This window comes from Delphinapterus leucas, chromosome 1 (genome assembly GCF_059928025.1).
Source record: "Delphinapterus leucas isolate spDelLeu-1000000601 "Yukka" chromosome 1, BTC_Dleu_Yukka2, whole genome shotgun sequence".
Taxonomy (NCBI): Eukaryota; Metazoa; Chordata; class Mammalia; order Artiodactyla; family Monodontidae; genus Delphinapterus; species Delphinapterus leucas.
In genome coordinates, this window is record NC_143129.1 from 38375804 (window position 1) to 38388581 (window position 12778).

The following is a 12778-nucleotide window of genomic DNA, read 5'->3' on the forward strand; positions in this document are numbered from 1 at the left end:
ACTAACCCGCCGCTCTGTGTTCTCCCGCGGCTGCCGACTCCTCCCAGCCGGGACGGCGGGGGCGCAGAGACTGGAGACCTCCACGGTTCGGACCTACTTCTGCTGACCCCGCCTCCCGCCCCGGGTCTGACGGGGCTATGCCCGAGGCTCGGGGTAAGTGGGCCAGGCCCTGGGCACGGGCGCTCTTCGGCCAGCCCTCCGCCCGCACAAAGGCCTCCCCGCACCTGTTCCTGGCCTCCGGCCGGCAGTACCGCTCCCACCCTGCTCGCGCCCAGTGCCCGGCTTACCCTTTCTGCTGTCTTTGGCCTTGGGCGCTTGGAGCTTGCGAGCACGCCGCAGATACCCTGCAACCCGTCTCTCAGGGACTCACTGCCAGCTCACCGCGCAACGCCTGTCTCTTTCTCTCTCTTTTAGCACACTCTCACTATCTCTACGGACACATGCTCTCCGCCTTCCGGGACTAGCTACGGCCCCCAAGGCCAGCTTCCTCCTGCTTGGTTTCACAGGCTCAGAGAGCCCTTAACCCTCCTGCTCGGTCCCCTTACTCCCACAGCTCCTAGTCTCCTATCTCAGAATATACTGTCTACCCCCTAGCCATCCCTCTACCCCAAGTCCAACGTGTGTCCCTTGTAAGGCTCTCTGGGATGTGGCTGGGTTTCCTGGTGTTGTGGAGGCAACCAGGTTGTCCATGCTTGTGGGTCTGCGGGAGGGAGAGGAAGGCAGCCCAAGATGGATGGACTCCACCTTCCCTCTTCTGCATCTAGCTGGTCTGGACTGCAAACTCCACCAGAGACCAGGACACAGCATCAAGGGCTGGGGATGGCCCTTCCAAGAAAATGGCACTTCAGACTGCCTCGCTTGGGTTATTTGGCTTTCTGGTTTCTGTCCACCTCTTGGTTGTACTAGATGGTCTACATCTGCTCTTGGCACCTTCACCATTATCCCTCCCTCAACTCATCTGCATAGCTGCAGCTCCTGCCTCACCTCCAGGACCTCCTTGGGGGCTGGGAAGGGCTGTAGAAGGCCCTGTTCTTCCTCAGGATGATGAACCTGGGAAGGGGGAAGGCTAAGGTGGAGATTCTAGGCCCTGGTTTAAGTTGAATCCCAAACACCAAGCATAAGGATGGGGAAACTCAGCCCTCCTGCCCAGTGAGAGGTGCAGGCAGGTCAGCTAGAGGGAGAGCCAATGGCCTGTGGTAACCTTAAGCCCAGATGGCAGCGGGAATGCCTCCTGCCCCAGCTGTAGGGTAGAGCTGCTGCTGGGCTGGGGGGAGAGGGAACTGTGTGGATCTTGGCTGTGGATCAAGCTAACCTTGCACTGCCAGCTATGCTCCCAGTATTCCTTCCCTTTCTGTCCCCCTCTGCCCCACTTCTTTGATAATTCCAGCCCCATAAGAATATACCTAATGGGTGGATTTAAGGCCATTGACCTTAAAGTCTGGTTTGGGAAAAAGGTAATCTGAGGCTTCCTTCCTCTGATCTCCTAGGAGGAAAATAAAGATTCTCCTGTAGTGAATCATGTCCTAGGTCCAGGAAATCCAGTGTTGGTGAAGAGTGTCATTCTCTTGCTTGTCCCCACACCACTACCCCCTTGTTCAGGGCTCTTTTGGTGTGCAGGGACTGCTTCGTCCAGAAATTCCTGAGACCTGCCCAGTTTCAGTTGCTTTCCCCAGTAGCACGGCAGCATCCAGGGCTGAGGGATACAGGTCCCGCTTTGGTAGGAATGTTATTTCCAAGAAATCCCTCTTCTTAACCCATGTACTCGTCCTGCAAAGGTGCCTGGAAGTGTTTGGGACCCAAGTTCAGGGTGAGCTGATGGAACCTAAGGTTTCATCCAAGTGGAAGGAGAGGAAAAGTGCCTGAAGCATGTTTCCTGGAGAGGAGCCAGTGAAGTGCCACCCTGCAGGTGGCTGAGCAGCTGGTTTGCAAGCTGATGACTTGGATTCTGAGTGGTGGCTAGGCTAGCAGGTGGGATGATGGGTCAGAGCACCCTGTCCAGAAGGAGTGCTGGAGCCTGGGGCAGTACCAGGCTTACAGGTTTCTGCTGCTTTTCAGTAGAGGAGAGGTCCACCAGTGGTGGGGCTGGGTGGGCTCCCATGGGTATGGGCAAGGCATCCAACTTCCCTTGCTCTCCCTCATTGTTCCCTGCCCTTCCTGTCTGTCAGGCCACTGGGAATGGAGCTGGAGGAGTTCTTGAGCAGAAAATAAGTTGGATGGAGAGAAAGAGCTCCTATCCCTGGGTAATGGATGTTAAGGTTATGGAGAAACCCCAGATTCCTAAGATTGGTGAAGTTGGAGACCACAAGGCCATCTGACTCCTTCAGGGAACTCTGATAGGCTAGCATAGTGGGAAATTCAGCCCCAGCCTCTCCTCTGCAACTCAACCCTATCTTAACTAGTCATGTCATAAGGCAGCAGCTGGCAGGACCCAGGTCTGTTCGGGGCATCTTGGGATTATTGCAGGGAGGTGATGCACACAGTGATGGAAGGCTCTTGTCTTGGTGTATCCCTTGCCTCACAGTCAATATACTTTTTATTTGGGGAGTCACTTGTGACCCATACCCCCTCACCAGCTTCCTGTATCTTTTCAGGTCCCTTCTCAGTACCGTACTGCCGACACAGTGCATCAGGAATGGGTGTATGGGTGTGTATGAGTGTGAGTGTGTGTGTGTGTGAGTGTGTACATACCAATAAATAACCTGGTTTTGAGACAACATACATATGGCTTTGGTCTTTTCTTTTTTTTTTTTAACTTTGAGCTTACCTGATACATCTAGCTTATTCCACAGTCCTAAGGGCTGCTGTAATCTGGAAAGTAAATATCAGAGTTTTTTAAACTTGTAGTCAGTAACCTTCTGTTTACTTACATAACCATGGGTTGATAGATTACTGTTTGAGCTACTTGTGCCAAGGGAGTATAGGAAAAGGAGTGAGGAGTCCTGACTGCTGGGATTGATTGATTTCTTTTTCTTCCTCTGAACACACCTGCTTCACTATCCTCATAGACTTTCCTACTGATGCAAGAGTTACTGAAGCTAAACACCCGTTAGTCATATCACGCTGCTGTTCGCTTTTGTAGCAGCTCCCCAGCACTGAGGTCCAACTCCTCGGTGTAGGACAAGAGGCCATCATGACTTCTTCCAGTGGCCTCTCCTCCCAACAGTCTCGAGTCCACCTGACTCAGAAGTGTTGCGTCTACGCGGGCCCATCACCAGAAGGCAGCACAGAATACTTCTTCCCTTGCCTTTGCAGCTGTGAACCTTCCAGACCCACTTCAAGCATCACCTGGGAGGCATTGCCTGCCTCTCCTCAGAAGAATTAGATAACCAGCAACCTTTTGCGCCCCTGGCAGTCTGTGCACACCGTGACGCTGCCCAGCCATTGTCCTCTCTTTGTCTGTTTCCCACTGGGCTGTGGGGAAGCTCCTTTAGGGTTAGGTATATACTTGAATGAATAAATGAACCAACCTTATCTCAGAGGGTTTTTATAAGGATTATTATTAAATAAAGCTAAAAAGTATTGAGAACTATTGTGTGCCAGGCACTGTTCTAAGCATGCTAAATGTATTGGCCCGTGAAATCCTCCCAACCCTGTGATGTATCGTCATCGCCATTTTGCAGAACAGGAAATTCTAAAGCTGAGACCATGCAGCTGGTTAGATAGATGTGCAGATGTTTCTTAAAACTTCTGGCCCAGTACCAGGGGTGCTTAACAGATATTACTTGCTTCTCTTTTAAGTGAGCCCAAGACCTTACGCTGAAGTTAAGCCTCTCGCAGCTCCCTTTCTCAAACTCTTACATCTGTACCACTCGTGCGGTACTTGGCTCCTGTGATTTTCATGGAGCCTTGTTTCTTCTGTTCATCTGAATGGTGAACTCCCTGAGGGCAGCATAATCCACCATCCAGCCTTGTATCCTCTCCAAGGCTAACTGACCCACCGATGATACAGGATGGCAGAGTCCATGGGCACAGATGGCAGGATGGGAGTAAGACAAGGCAACTTGTGACTCAGGGAGGCCAAACAGGCAAGGGAAGATGCTGGCCTAGTGCCTACAAGCCTCTGGGGGTCCCCTCCCACCCTCTCAATGATCAAAGGTAGAGTTGACCAGCCTTGGTGACCAGCTGGCTACAGGAGTGAGATCTGAAGGAATCCAGGAAAACTACAGTTTCCCAGAGTTGCCATCTACTGGGCTGGGGAATGTAGAGGGAACAGGCTCATGTGAAAATGTGAGCTTGATATTGGACATGCTGCATTTGAGATGAGACCCCAACATCATGTTTCTGTCAGCATTTGTAAAAAAGAAAGAAGACTCTAGGTTTCTTTCCTAGAACACTTTCCTTTGCCTTCCTTAGGAATGGTCCCAGCAGAGTGAGAGGCAGAGAATCTGGATCAGGTGGCTTCCTGTGGCTGAGCAGTGAGGGACAGCTAGAATCGCTGTGGGGTTTGAGGATCCCATTTGGGCCTAGGTGGTGCCTCCTTAGCCAAGATCCTAGCCCAATTCACAGCCTTCAGTTCTTCCTGAGCTTTAGCTCACCTCCAGGCATCTCTGCCCTAGCCTGGAGCCCAGAAACCAGGAATTCAGACAAGCCCAGGGGACGTGACATGGTGGGTCTTGTCCAAGAAACAGATACCTGAGCTGAGGGGGCTCCTCTTCGCTCACCCTCCATTTTACCCCCTTTACCTCCCTCTCCAGTTGGTCCAACCTCCTACTACTATACCTGCAGCACTTAGAAAGGCTTTTCAGTCTGCCAAGTAGGTTACTTTGAGAAGTTAGATACCTGAAGGATGTTTATTGGAGTGCAGCAAATAGTACTTTAAGCATTCTGCAATTCACACTGTCTAAACACTCCAAGAAGTTCCTCTCTACACACTGACAATTGGTATGTCAATTTCAAATCTTATCTTTTTATTCCGGCAGATTCCCTAAAGTCCCTTATTAGGCAACATTTGTTTAACTTTGATTTATTGCATGTGCTTCCACGGGAGACCAGACATAAGCTAATTTCCCCAAAGAACTATCACTCATTACTCGTTAATTGGAGTCTTATCTGTAATTCAGTTGTGCAGGTCAAGCATTTGTTAATTTAAGAAAGTCCCTGTGCTTTGATGACAAATGTTTCTTCTGTGAAAATAATAAGTGAGGCTGGGCTCCAGTTTGGCAAAGTTTGCCATTCACACGTGTGAAGTTCCAGCAAATTGTTTCTTCCTGGTGGGAGGCTTAAGGACTTAAAGACTGAAAAAGAAATAAGCAGACAATGACTACACCTGACAATGGTCAGGAACAATCGACCTTAATAGCCATTGCTTAGAACTGTTCATTCATAACAGATTATGAATATGAACCTCGGATTCCAATTGACATGATAACTGAAGAGGAATAAACTTAAAAAATATATCCAGCAACCCGAGAGCCTATCAGTTCCTTAGGAGAGATGAGTGCCTTTCTCTTGGCCAGACCGGGCCCACAGTAAGAAGGAGGGCAACTGAAGGCAGCAGGCTTGTATCTACCCTAGGAGCTTGGGAGGTACCAGGGGCAGAGGAAATGAACCCAAGGGGAGAAGATCCCCCTTGAATGGGTAGTTCATTATTATTGGTGCATAATAAGGGAGTGAGTATAGATTGGAGAGCCAAGGTGTTGCACCCACACATGTTACTCTCCTCATCTCCAAGGGCAGGGAGCCAGGGAGAGCTAAGAGTTGTGGCAGTGACCTAGGTATTCCTCTCCAGCCTTTCCAAGAAGGTAAAACTGTGCCAACTGAAGAAAAATGCACAACCTAAAAGTTGCAAGATATGTTTTACTCAGGGAACTTACTGAGGACTATAGCCCAGGAGACAGCCTCTCAGATAGCTCTGAGGAACCGTTCTGAAGAGTTAAGGGAGGAGCCAGGATATATGGGAGTTTTTGCTGAAAAAAAAATGTAGTCAGATGTCAAAGATTACTGCTAATCACAAAAAACAGGCATATCAAATTAATGATTTTAGTGCTCTTCTATGTGTGGGAAGATGCAAGAGTCCAGGCTCACTGAAATTATTCCTTAGGTGTGCATCTTAACAGTCTAGGGCCAGTATCCGAAGCGCATAATGCCTCCTGTGTTTCCTCCATCCTGCGTTCCCCTCAGGGAGTACCTTTGCCACTACAGTGGATGATAGTCTGATGGCAGGCAACATTCCCTGTCCACAGCTGTAAACACAATGACATAAACCCAAGAAGAAAATCCCACAGACGGGGACAGATTAGGCCAGTTTATGATTCCCAACAGGCCCAGCCCTGACTGGTGGTTTGGGATGAGCATGCCCCGGGGGGGACCCTCCCTTCTGCACCCTCACCTGAGTTCTGTGAGCCTACTTCACCTTTTGCTTAAATGGAGTTTCTGGAGAAACCTCTGGGAGCAGTGTGTTGACTCCCCTCTCCAGGAACAAATCAAGAGGACAGGTGTGGTAGAGACGGCCCAGCTGAGCAAGTGCAGAGCAAGTGCAGAATGGGTATGAGGGCCTGGTTGATAAAACCGGGTTAAGTGTTTTATAAAGGGCCCTGAGGAATTGAATGCAGGATGGAATGTAGCACACTCTGAATCCCCTGACTTCTGTAATGATTCTGAAACTTGTAAGTTGCAATAAATCAGACACACTTAGCGTGAAGCAGTTGGAATTAATAAAGGTTTTAGTCCATTCAAATTCTAGCTCCTGATGCCTTCTCAGTTAATATTATGCGATCTCTATCCAAATTCTTTCTCCCCAATTCTTCACCCACCTTCTCCCCCTCAGGAAGCCAGTCTTTGGAAGATAGCATCCCACATGAAGAGAGCCCCAGCTTTGTTTCCTTTGTAAGCCCCTTCCCCTACCCACAGCAGAATTGCCTTCATTCTCTGAGCTGTAGACAGGGACCAGAATCTCTTGCAGCCTGGAGGAATGGAAGGGTGTGGTGAGGGGACATGCTAGTTGGCCTGGAAGAAAGTGATAGTGTCTGACCCTAATCACCCTGATTGAATTAACTCCCACTTCCTCGCAGGACTCCTGCTAATGTGGCACCAGAGGAGAGGCAGGGATTAGAGAGGGGAAACCCACAAATTCCAGCTCTACACCCCTGTCTGCTGGCTGTGGTCTGAGTGCTAGGCATATGAGCATGCTCAGTTAATTGGAAGGGAATGGACCTATTGGGATATAAGATGGAGTGTAGTAGACTGTGAACAGTGTCTATGAATTAGAGTGCAACAGAATGCTCAACGGAATTTCCTGCACGTCCCACAAGGATTTCTGTAGAACCTTGTCTTCGCCCAGCCAATGGACCAGACCTGGCTTCCTTTGTAATGGTAAAAAGAGCAGGGATCCCAGCGCCTAGTGACCACCAGCAACATGGTGCCTCTGACGCTCTTGGAGCCCCATCTGCTCCACAAGCCCTGGCCCTGCCACGTGTCTGGACCACTGAGGTGGGAGAGGCTATAGCATTAGTCATCTCCTCCCTCTATATCATCACAGACACTCTTCTAGCACCCAGTCTTTATTCATTTTTTAAAAAAGAAATCCAAATAAGTTAGCAAAAAAAAGAAAAAAAATATACAAAACAATGGCAAAACCACACGATGCTTAGTTAACAAAATAAATCACCCCAGGAGTCCCTGCCCACCCCCCACCCCCACCTGTCCCTGGCAACTTCAGCACAGAGACCTTGGTCAGATGGCAGCTTTACAAACAACACACAAAACAAAACAAAACAAAACATAAAACCATTGGAAGGTTCCCAGCATTCACTGCAAAAGCTTGGCCCCCCCAGTGACTTGGGAACAGAGGATTGATTGTTCCTCTCCCTTCTCTCAATTCAGGGCAGGCCCAGCCTAACCCTGGCATAGGAAGAGACAACAACAGGAGATGTACATAGTCTGTCCAGGTCAGGACACTGTCTTCGTCTCTCAAAGCGTGTCTTTTCAGGGGGTGGAATTGGAGGCTGCATTATGATCAAAGGGAAGCTCCTGAGTTGCCCCCTGAGCCAGGGGGCTTACACAAGGGGGCACTCTGGTGCCCTGCTTTATCTCCCTGGGAACAGAACTGCTCTCTGCTCTAAGGAGTAAGCTGAATGAGAGCATCCGTTCCCTCTCTGGGTGGTGGGTTAACCTTATATGGATGAGGAGGGGGGTAGTCTGGCATTTGGCAGCCCCAAGGCTGGCTTCCTGGCATCAGGACAGCCTGGCTTAGGAGAGCCCTGCTGCAGGAGTGGTGGCACCTGTGGCCAGCTTGGGGGGCTCTCATGGTTGCCCATTTTGGCAGACAATCTCAATTGGGCATGGTTTCATCTGGGAAGGCCACAGCGACATCCTCCACTGTGATGCTGTCCACGATGGAGGTGAGGGACTGCAGATTGTGGACATCCGTAGGGTCAGCTGTGAGCAGATGATCTGTAAGGAGAAGGTAGGAAGATGTTACCTGGGTGATAAAGGTGTCTTAAGACCCAAGACAGGGGCTGAGCCCTTTGGTTTTCCCGGACAGATGGGTGAGAAAAGCTCAGGGTCCTACTCCCCAGCCCATGCCTCTCCTAGTGCCGGGTGCACGTGTGTGTGCGTATGTGTGTGTGCACGCCAGTGTGTCCTCTCTGATATCCCCTGGTGGGCTTAGAATTCAGAAGCAGTTATTCTGAAGTGGAGCCAGAATGGTGTATCCTGGGAGACTAGAACTGCCCTTTGCTGGCCCAGTTTTGCAGCACTGACTCAGCAATTCCCAGGGACCCTTGGGGCAGGGACATTGTCCTCTCCGTGGGGAAGGTCATCTACCAGGCACCAGCTGGGGAGTTGCAGGAGGCCTAGACAACTCCTTAGCTGGTCAAGGCTTCAGGGAGGCACATGGCCTTCTAGCCCACCATTTGGGGCCCTGGGTTCAAAAGGTCCCTAGAGAGGCCAAGGGAAGAGGACTAGAGCAGGGAGTAAGATAAGAGGGGAGAACTGGGCTTAGAGATAGCCTGTGGGGTTTGAGTCAAAGTAACCAGGGTCCTGGTCTCACTTACCCCCTGGGTTGGGACCAAACTCCAGTGCACTGCCCCACTCTGGACTGCAGGAGGCACTATGGGAGCTGCATTCACTGGGCACCTGCAAGACAGGGCAAAGGCCCAAGGTCAGGGCACTGCCATTCCTGGTGGTGTCTCTTCGTCCAGTCCCAATGGGCAGAAGTACCTGTGGTGGGGTTGGAGGGTGGGCCACAAGCTGCAGCCCTCCAGCCTGGCCCACCCCCTGTTCCAGAATCTTCAAAATCACCTCCCTTCATGACTTTCTCTGGGCACAGAGCCCCTGCTTCAGGGCCATTCCTAGCATCCATTCTGCGTGGTGATCCTGCCCTCATAGGACACCCAGCCTAAGGGGGTCTGTGGTTTTCTTGACCTTGGGATAAGGGTGAAGGAGGCAGAATGTCTGTCCCAACCAGGGCCGCTTTTGTGCAGGCCTGTTGGGGTTCCATGAGAGAGACTGAGTGGGTTTGCTCTCTGCTCAGCCATACCCAGGAGGGGGTCGGGTGAGGGGCAAAGCAGTCTTCTCAGGTACACTTGGCCTTGACTTTTAGGCCCTGTCTTCCCCCTCATCCAGCTGACTTTGGACTTGCTCCTGGATCCCTCCTTCAGTCCCGTTCCACCCCCCTCCACATGCTTCTTCTCCCCACTGCCTGTATCTCATCTGGAAAGGACACAGAGACACAGGAGGTCAGCTGGGCAGCCTAGCTCTAACAAAGGAAGGCATCCTGCAGCCTCCTAAGACCCTGTCTGGCTCCTGCTCTAGCCATCTGACTGAGCCCTACCACGGGGTCCTCTAAGGTTATCCAGGTGCCTGCTGCCCCCCCTCCCCCTGGGGCAGGTGGGTGGGATGGCCACTTACCCCTGGTTGGGGTCCGCCCCCGCCTCGGTAGCGGAGATCGCGCTCCTCCTGGTTGAGGGAGCTGAGCAGGGCCTGCAGGCGCTCGATGTACTGGATGGCACTGCGCAGGATCTCCACCTTGGGCAGCCGCTGGTTGGGGTTGAGCAGGGTGCTCCTCTTCAGGGCCTCAAAGGCCTCATTCACCTTCTTGAGCCTGCGCTTCTCCCTCAGCGTGGCCGCCCGCCGCCGGTCCACAGACACCGACTTCCTCTTGCACACCTTACACGCCCACGGCAGGCACTGGCCTGGGCAGTGCTCGGGGGTCCCTAGCCCCTTGTCTTCGAGGGGCACTCGGGCCTCGGGGCTCAGGCTGAGCTCAGTCCGCTCATAGCCCGGTGGCTCGAAGCCCTGGAGGTGGACGGGCAGGTAGTTTTCCCCGTCATAGAAGTGGGGTTCCTGGTAGAAGTAGGGGGATGTCTCATACAGCTCCATGGGGTCAGAAAAGACTTGTTCCTGCCACCAGCCCCCAAGCTCCTGCAGCCCCTCACGCCAACTGCTGGGTGCCATTTAAACCCTCCCCGCTGGCATGGAACCAGAGATAAATATAGCCAACGCCACAGAAACCTGAGCCCCCCTCTAAGCTGTTGCTGCACATCAAGACGTTTACAGTGGATTAGATGTGATTCCCCTTCCCTCTCCCCCTGCGCACCCCCACCCCTGCCCCCAGCCAGCCTACCCCCATCCGGCTCTTGTGCACGGGTAGGGAGGCCATAGGGTGTAATTTGACTAGTTTTCATTTCTCAACAGCCTCCATGGGGGCTGGGGAGGTGGGGGAGGACACACATTCTCCTCTCATCTGCTCCTTTCAATTACTCCTAGCTGGGCGGCCTGCCTGCTTCTAGTCCCAAAGAGGCGGGATGGGGGTGGAGGGAGGAGTAAGGAAGGGGTAGGTTTAGGCTGGAAGGGGCCTTAAGAAGTCAACTTATTCATCCCCCTGCTTCCTCACAGCACCTTACCCAGACTATATCAGTCAGATGAAACTCTTAGAAAGATTCCCCTCCCAGAGGGTGAGAGTGCTTTAAATTTGGGGCATGTATTGACACTCAGTGTCCGAGGTAACAAGAATTGGCAGATGGATTCAACTTCTGGGTTTTCAAAGAAGCTTTGACATCATATGTCACTTAAGTCTCATGTGATTGGGGATAAATTGAGGCAAAAGGAATTTTTTGGTCTTATTTTTCTTTTTTGGTATGTGTCAGTGGAAGTTTTCTCTTTAATACAGCTGGCCAGGGTCAGAGCAGAGATTAGAACTTAACAGTCTACACATCTCCACCTTCCCCGCAGAGGCAAGGTCAAGATCTATTAAGCCCTCTGTCTCCTCCCTTTCTCACTCTGAATCATTTATCTGTCCTCCTATGGCACCTCTTCAACTTTGTTTCCTGCCCCATTTAGACACCAGGATTTTCCTGGCTCCTTACTGTGGGTGAGGTAGAAAGGAGAGAAAGCAGAGATCTTCAAACTCAGTTTAAATATGCCCTCTCCTTGACCACTTGGCTTGGTTGTTCTGGTCTTCCGTTCTGAGCCATCAGCTTTATATATATCATGCAGATCTCAAATATCAGGTGGAGGAGGGGCTACTTAATCTTCGGGCTTCTTCGTCCACGGACATCTCTCAGCAGAAGATTTGGGGTCTGAGAGGACAGTGGTCCCGATATAGTAGGGGGGGCCTCAGAAATCAGCAGTGAACAAGGCTCAATCTTGGGACTGAAGGATTACAGGGATGCTCAAGGCAGGGTCTCTACCCTTGAGGACCTTACCATCTAGTAGACCCTGCTGGTCACCTGGTTCTACCCAACCCCTGATGTCCGGATCCCTTTCGCAGGTGGCCATTGTCTGACATCTGTTGTCCTCACAAGGCAGCCCATTCCACTGATGTGCAGGGAGACCTTCTGGGTTTTGAACTGCAATCTGCTCCCTCTACTACCTTCTGTCCTGTGGTCCCAGTTTTTTCCCTAGGACACTCTGGACTAAGTCTGATTCCTCTTCCTAAGACAGATGAGGCTGATGTTATAAGTTCCAAGCAGTGGCAAGGATAACAAGAAGAAGAGGAACTGTGCTAGGGACTCAGGGAAGACTTCACAGAGAAGGTGAGATCTGAATGGAGCTTGAAAAACCCAGCTTTCCTCCGTCTCACTGTCTGTGGTGAGGAGCCAGGAAAATGCTGATGTCCTTTTGGGGTAAGGAACAGAGATGAGGAGGGGACATAACTAGACAATTTTTTTAAAAACCCAAGCATTTTGAGGGGGAGCAGCAAGGTCTTCATTTGGTTTTTGGCCTTACCACTGTGATACAGAGTGGCAGCCTGGGGGCTGTGGGTTGTAAACCTTGCTTTGACTCAGACAAGATAGGCTGAAGAAGAATCTCTATTTCTAACATACATCCCATCAAGAAAAGAAAAAATAAAAGAAAACCCTTGTCTCAGTTTACACTCTAATCCTCTGAGCGCTGAGAAAAAAAGTAATGTTGAAGTTCCTATAGAAACCCAGAAATTGCATTATTTTGTCCTTTTGGGATCCAGTCTGCCTCACCCCTAAACCATGTGCCCACATCCTCTAAAAATGGAAGCAGGAGAACTGGGCTTGTTCTGTGATTATTTCTAGGATCTTACTCTCTAGTTGATGAGTGTGGACACTGTGTGAATGTTAAATTACAATGCAAGAGAGAGCTATTTTAATTCAGCAGTAAACATGGGGGCCGTGACCAATTGTAAATGAGTGGGTTCATCAAATGAGTGTTGAAGTTTACAGAAAATCAAAATCACCGAAGGCTGGAAGGGGAGGAGAGCCCTGGGCTGGGTCTTGGAGAAAAGGTAGGATTTGGATGAGAAGAGGAGAGGAGGGTGAAGGGAGCACTGGGTAGATGGGTTTGTATGGAGCTCAGCGTTCAGGTA

The 12778-nt window shown here is 51.0% G+C and overlaps 2 protein-coding genes across 2 annotated transcripts in view; one reads left to right on the forward strand and one right to left on the reverse strand.

The window, feature by feature from the left end:
- The window catches only part of PPFIA4 (PPFI scaffold protein A4), a 33753-nt gene extending 33062 nt beyond the window's left edge, over window positions 1–691 (forward strand). The window contains exon 28 of the mRNA XM_089908159.1: window positions 48–691. Within this exon, the coding sequence (XP_089764285.1) occupies window positions 48–106 (59 nt within the window). The 3' untranslated portion in view covers window positions 107–691. The remainder of the gene's footprint in view (window positions 1–47) is intronic.
- A 7511-nt stretch (window positions 692–8202) lies between these two features.
- On the reverse strand, window positions 8203–11576 carry MYOG (myogenin). The gene is made up of 3 exons (XM_089908170.1): window positions 9850–11576; window positions 8994–9159; window positions 8203–8391 (listed from the first exon to the last, which is right to left on the reverse strand). The coding sequence occupies exons 1-3, from the start codon at window positions 10393–10395 to the stop codon at window positions 8270–8272; spliced, it is 834 nt and encodes a 277-aa protein (XP_089764296.1). The 5' UTR covers window positions 10396–11576; the 3' UTR covers window positions 8203–8269.
- Between the last annotated feature and the right edge of the window lie 1202 nt (window positions 11577–12778).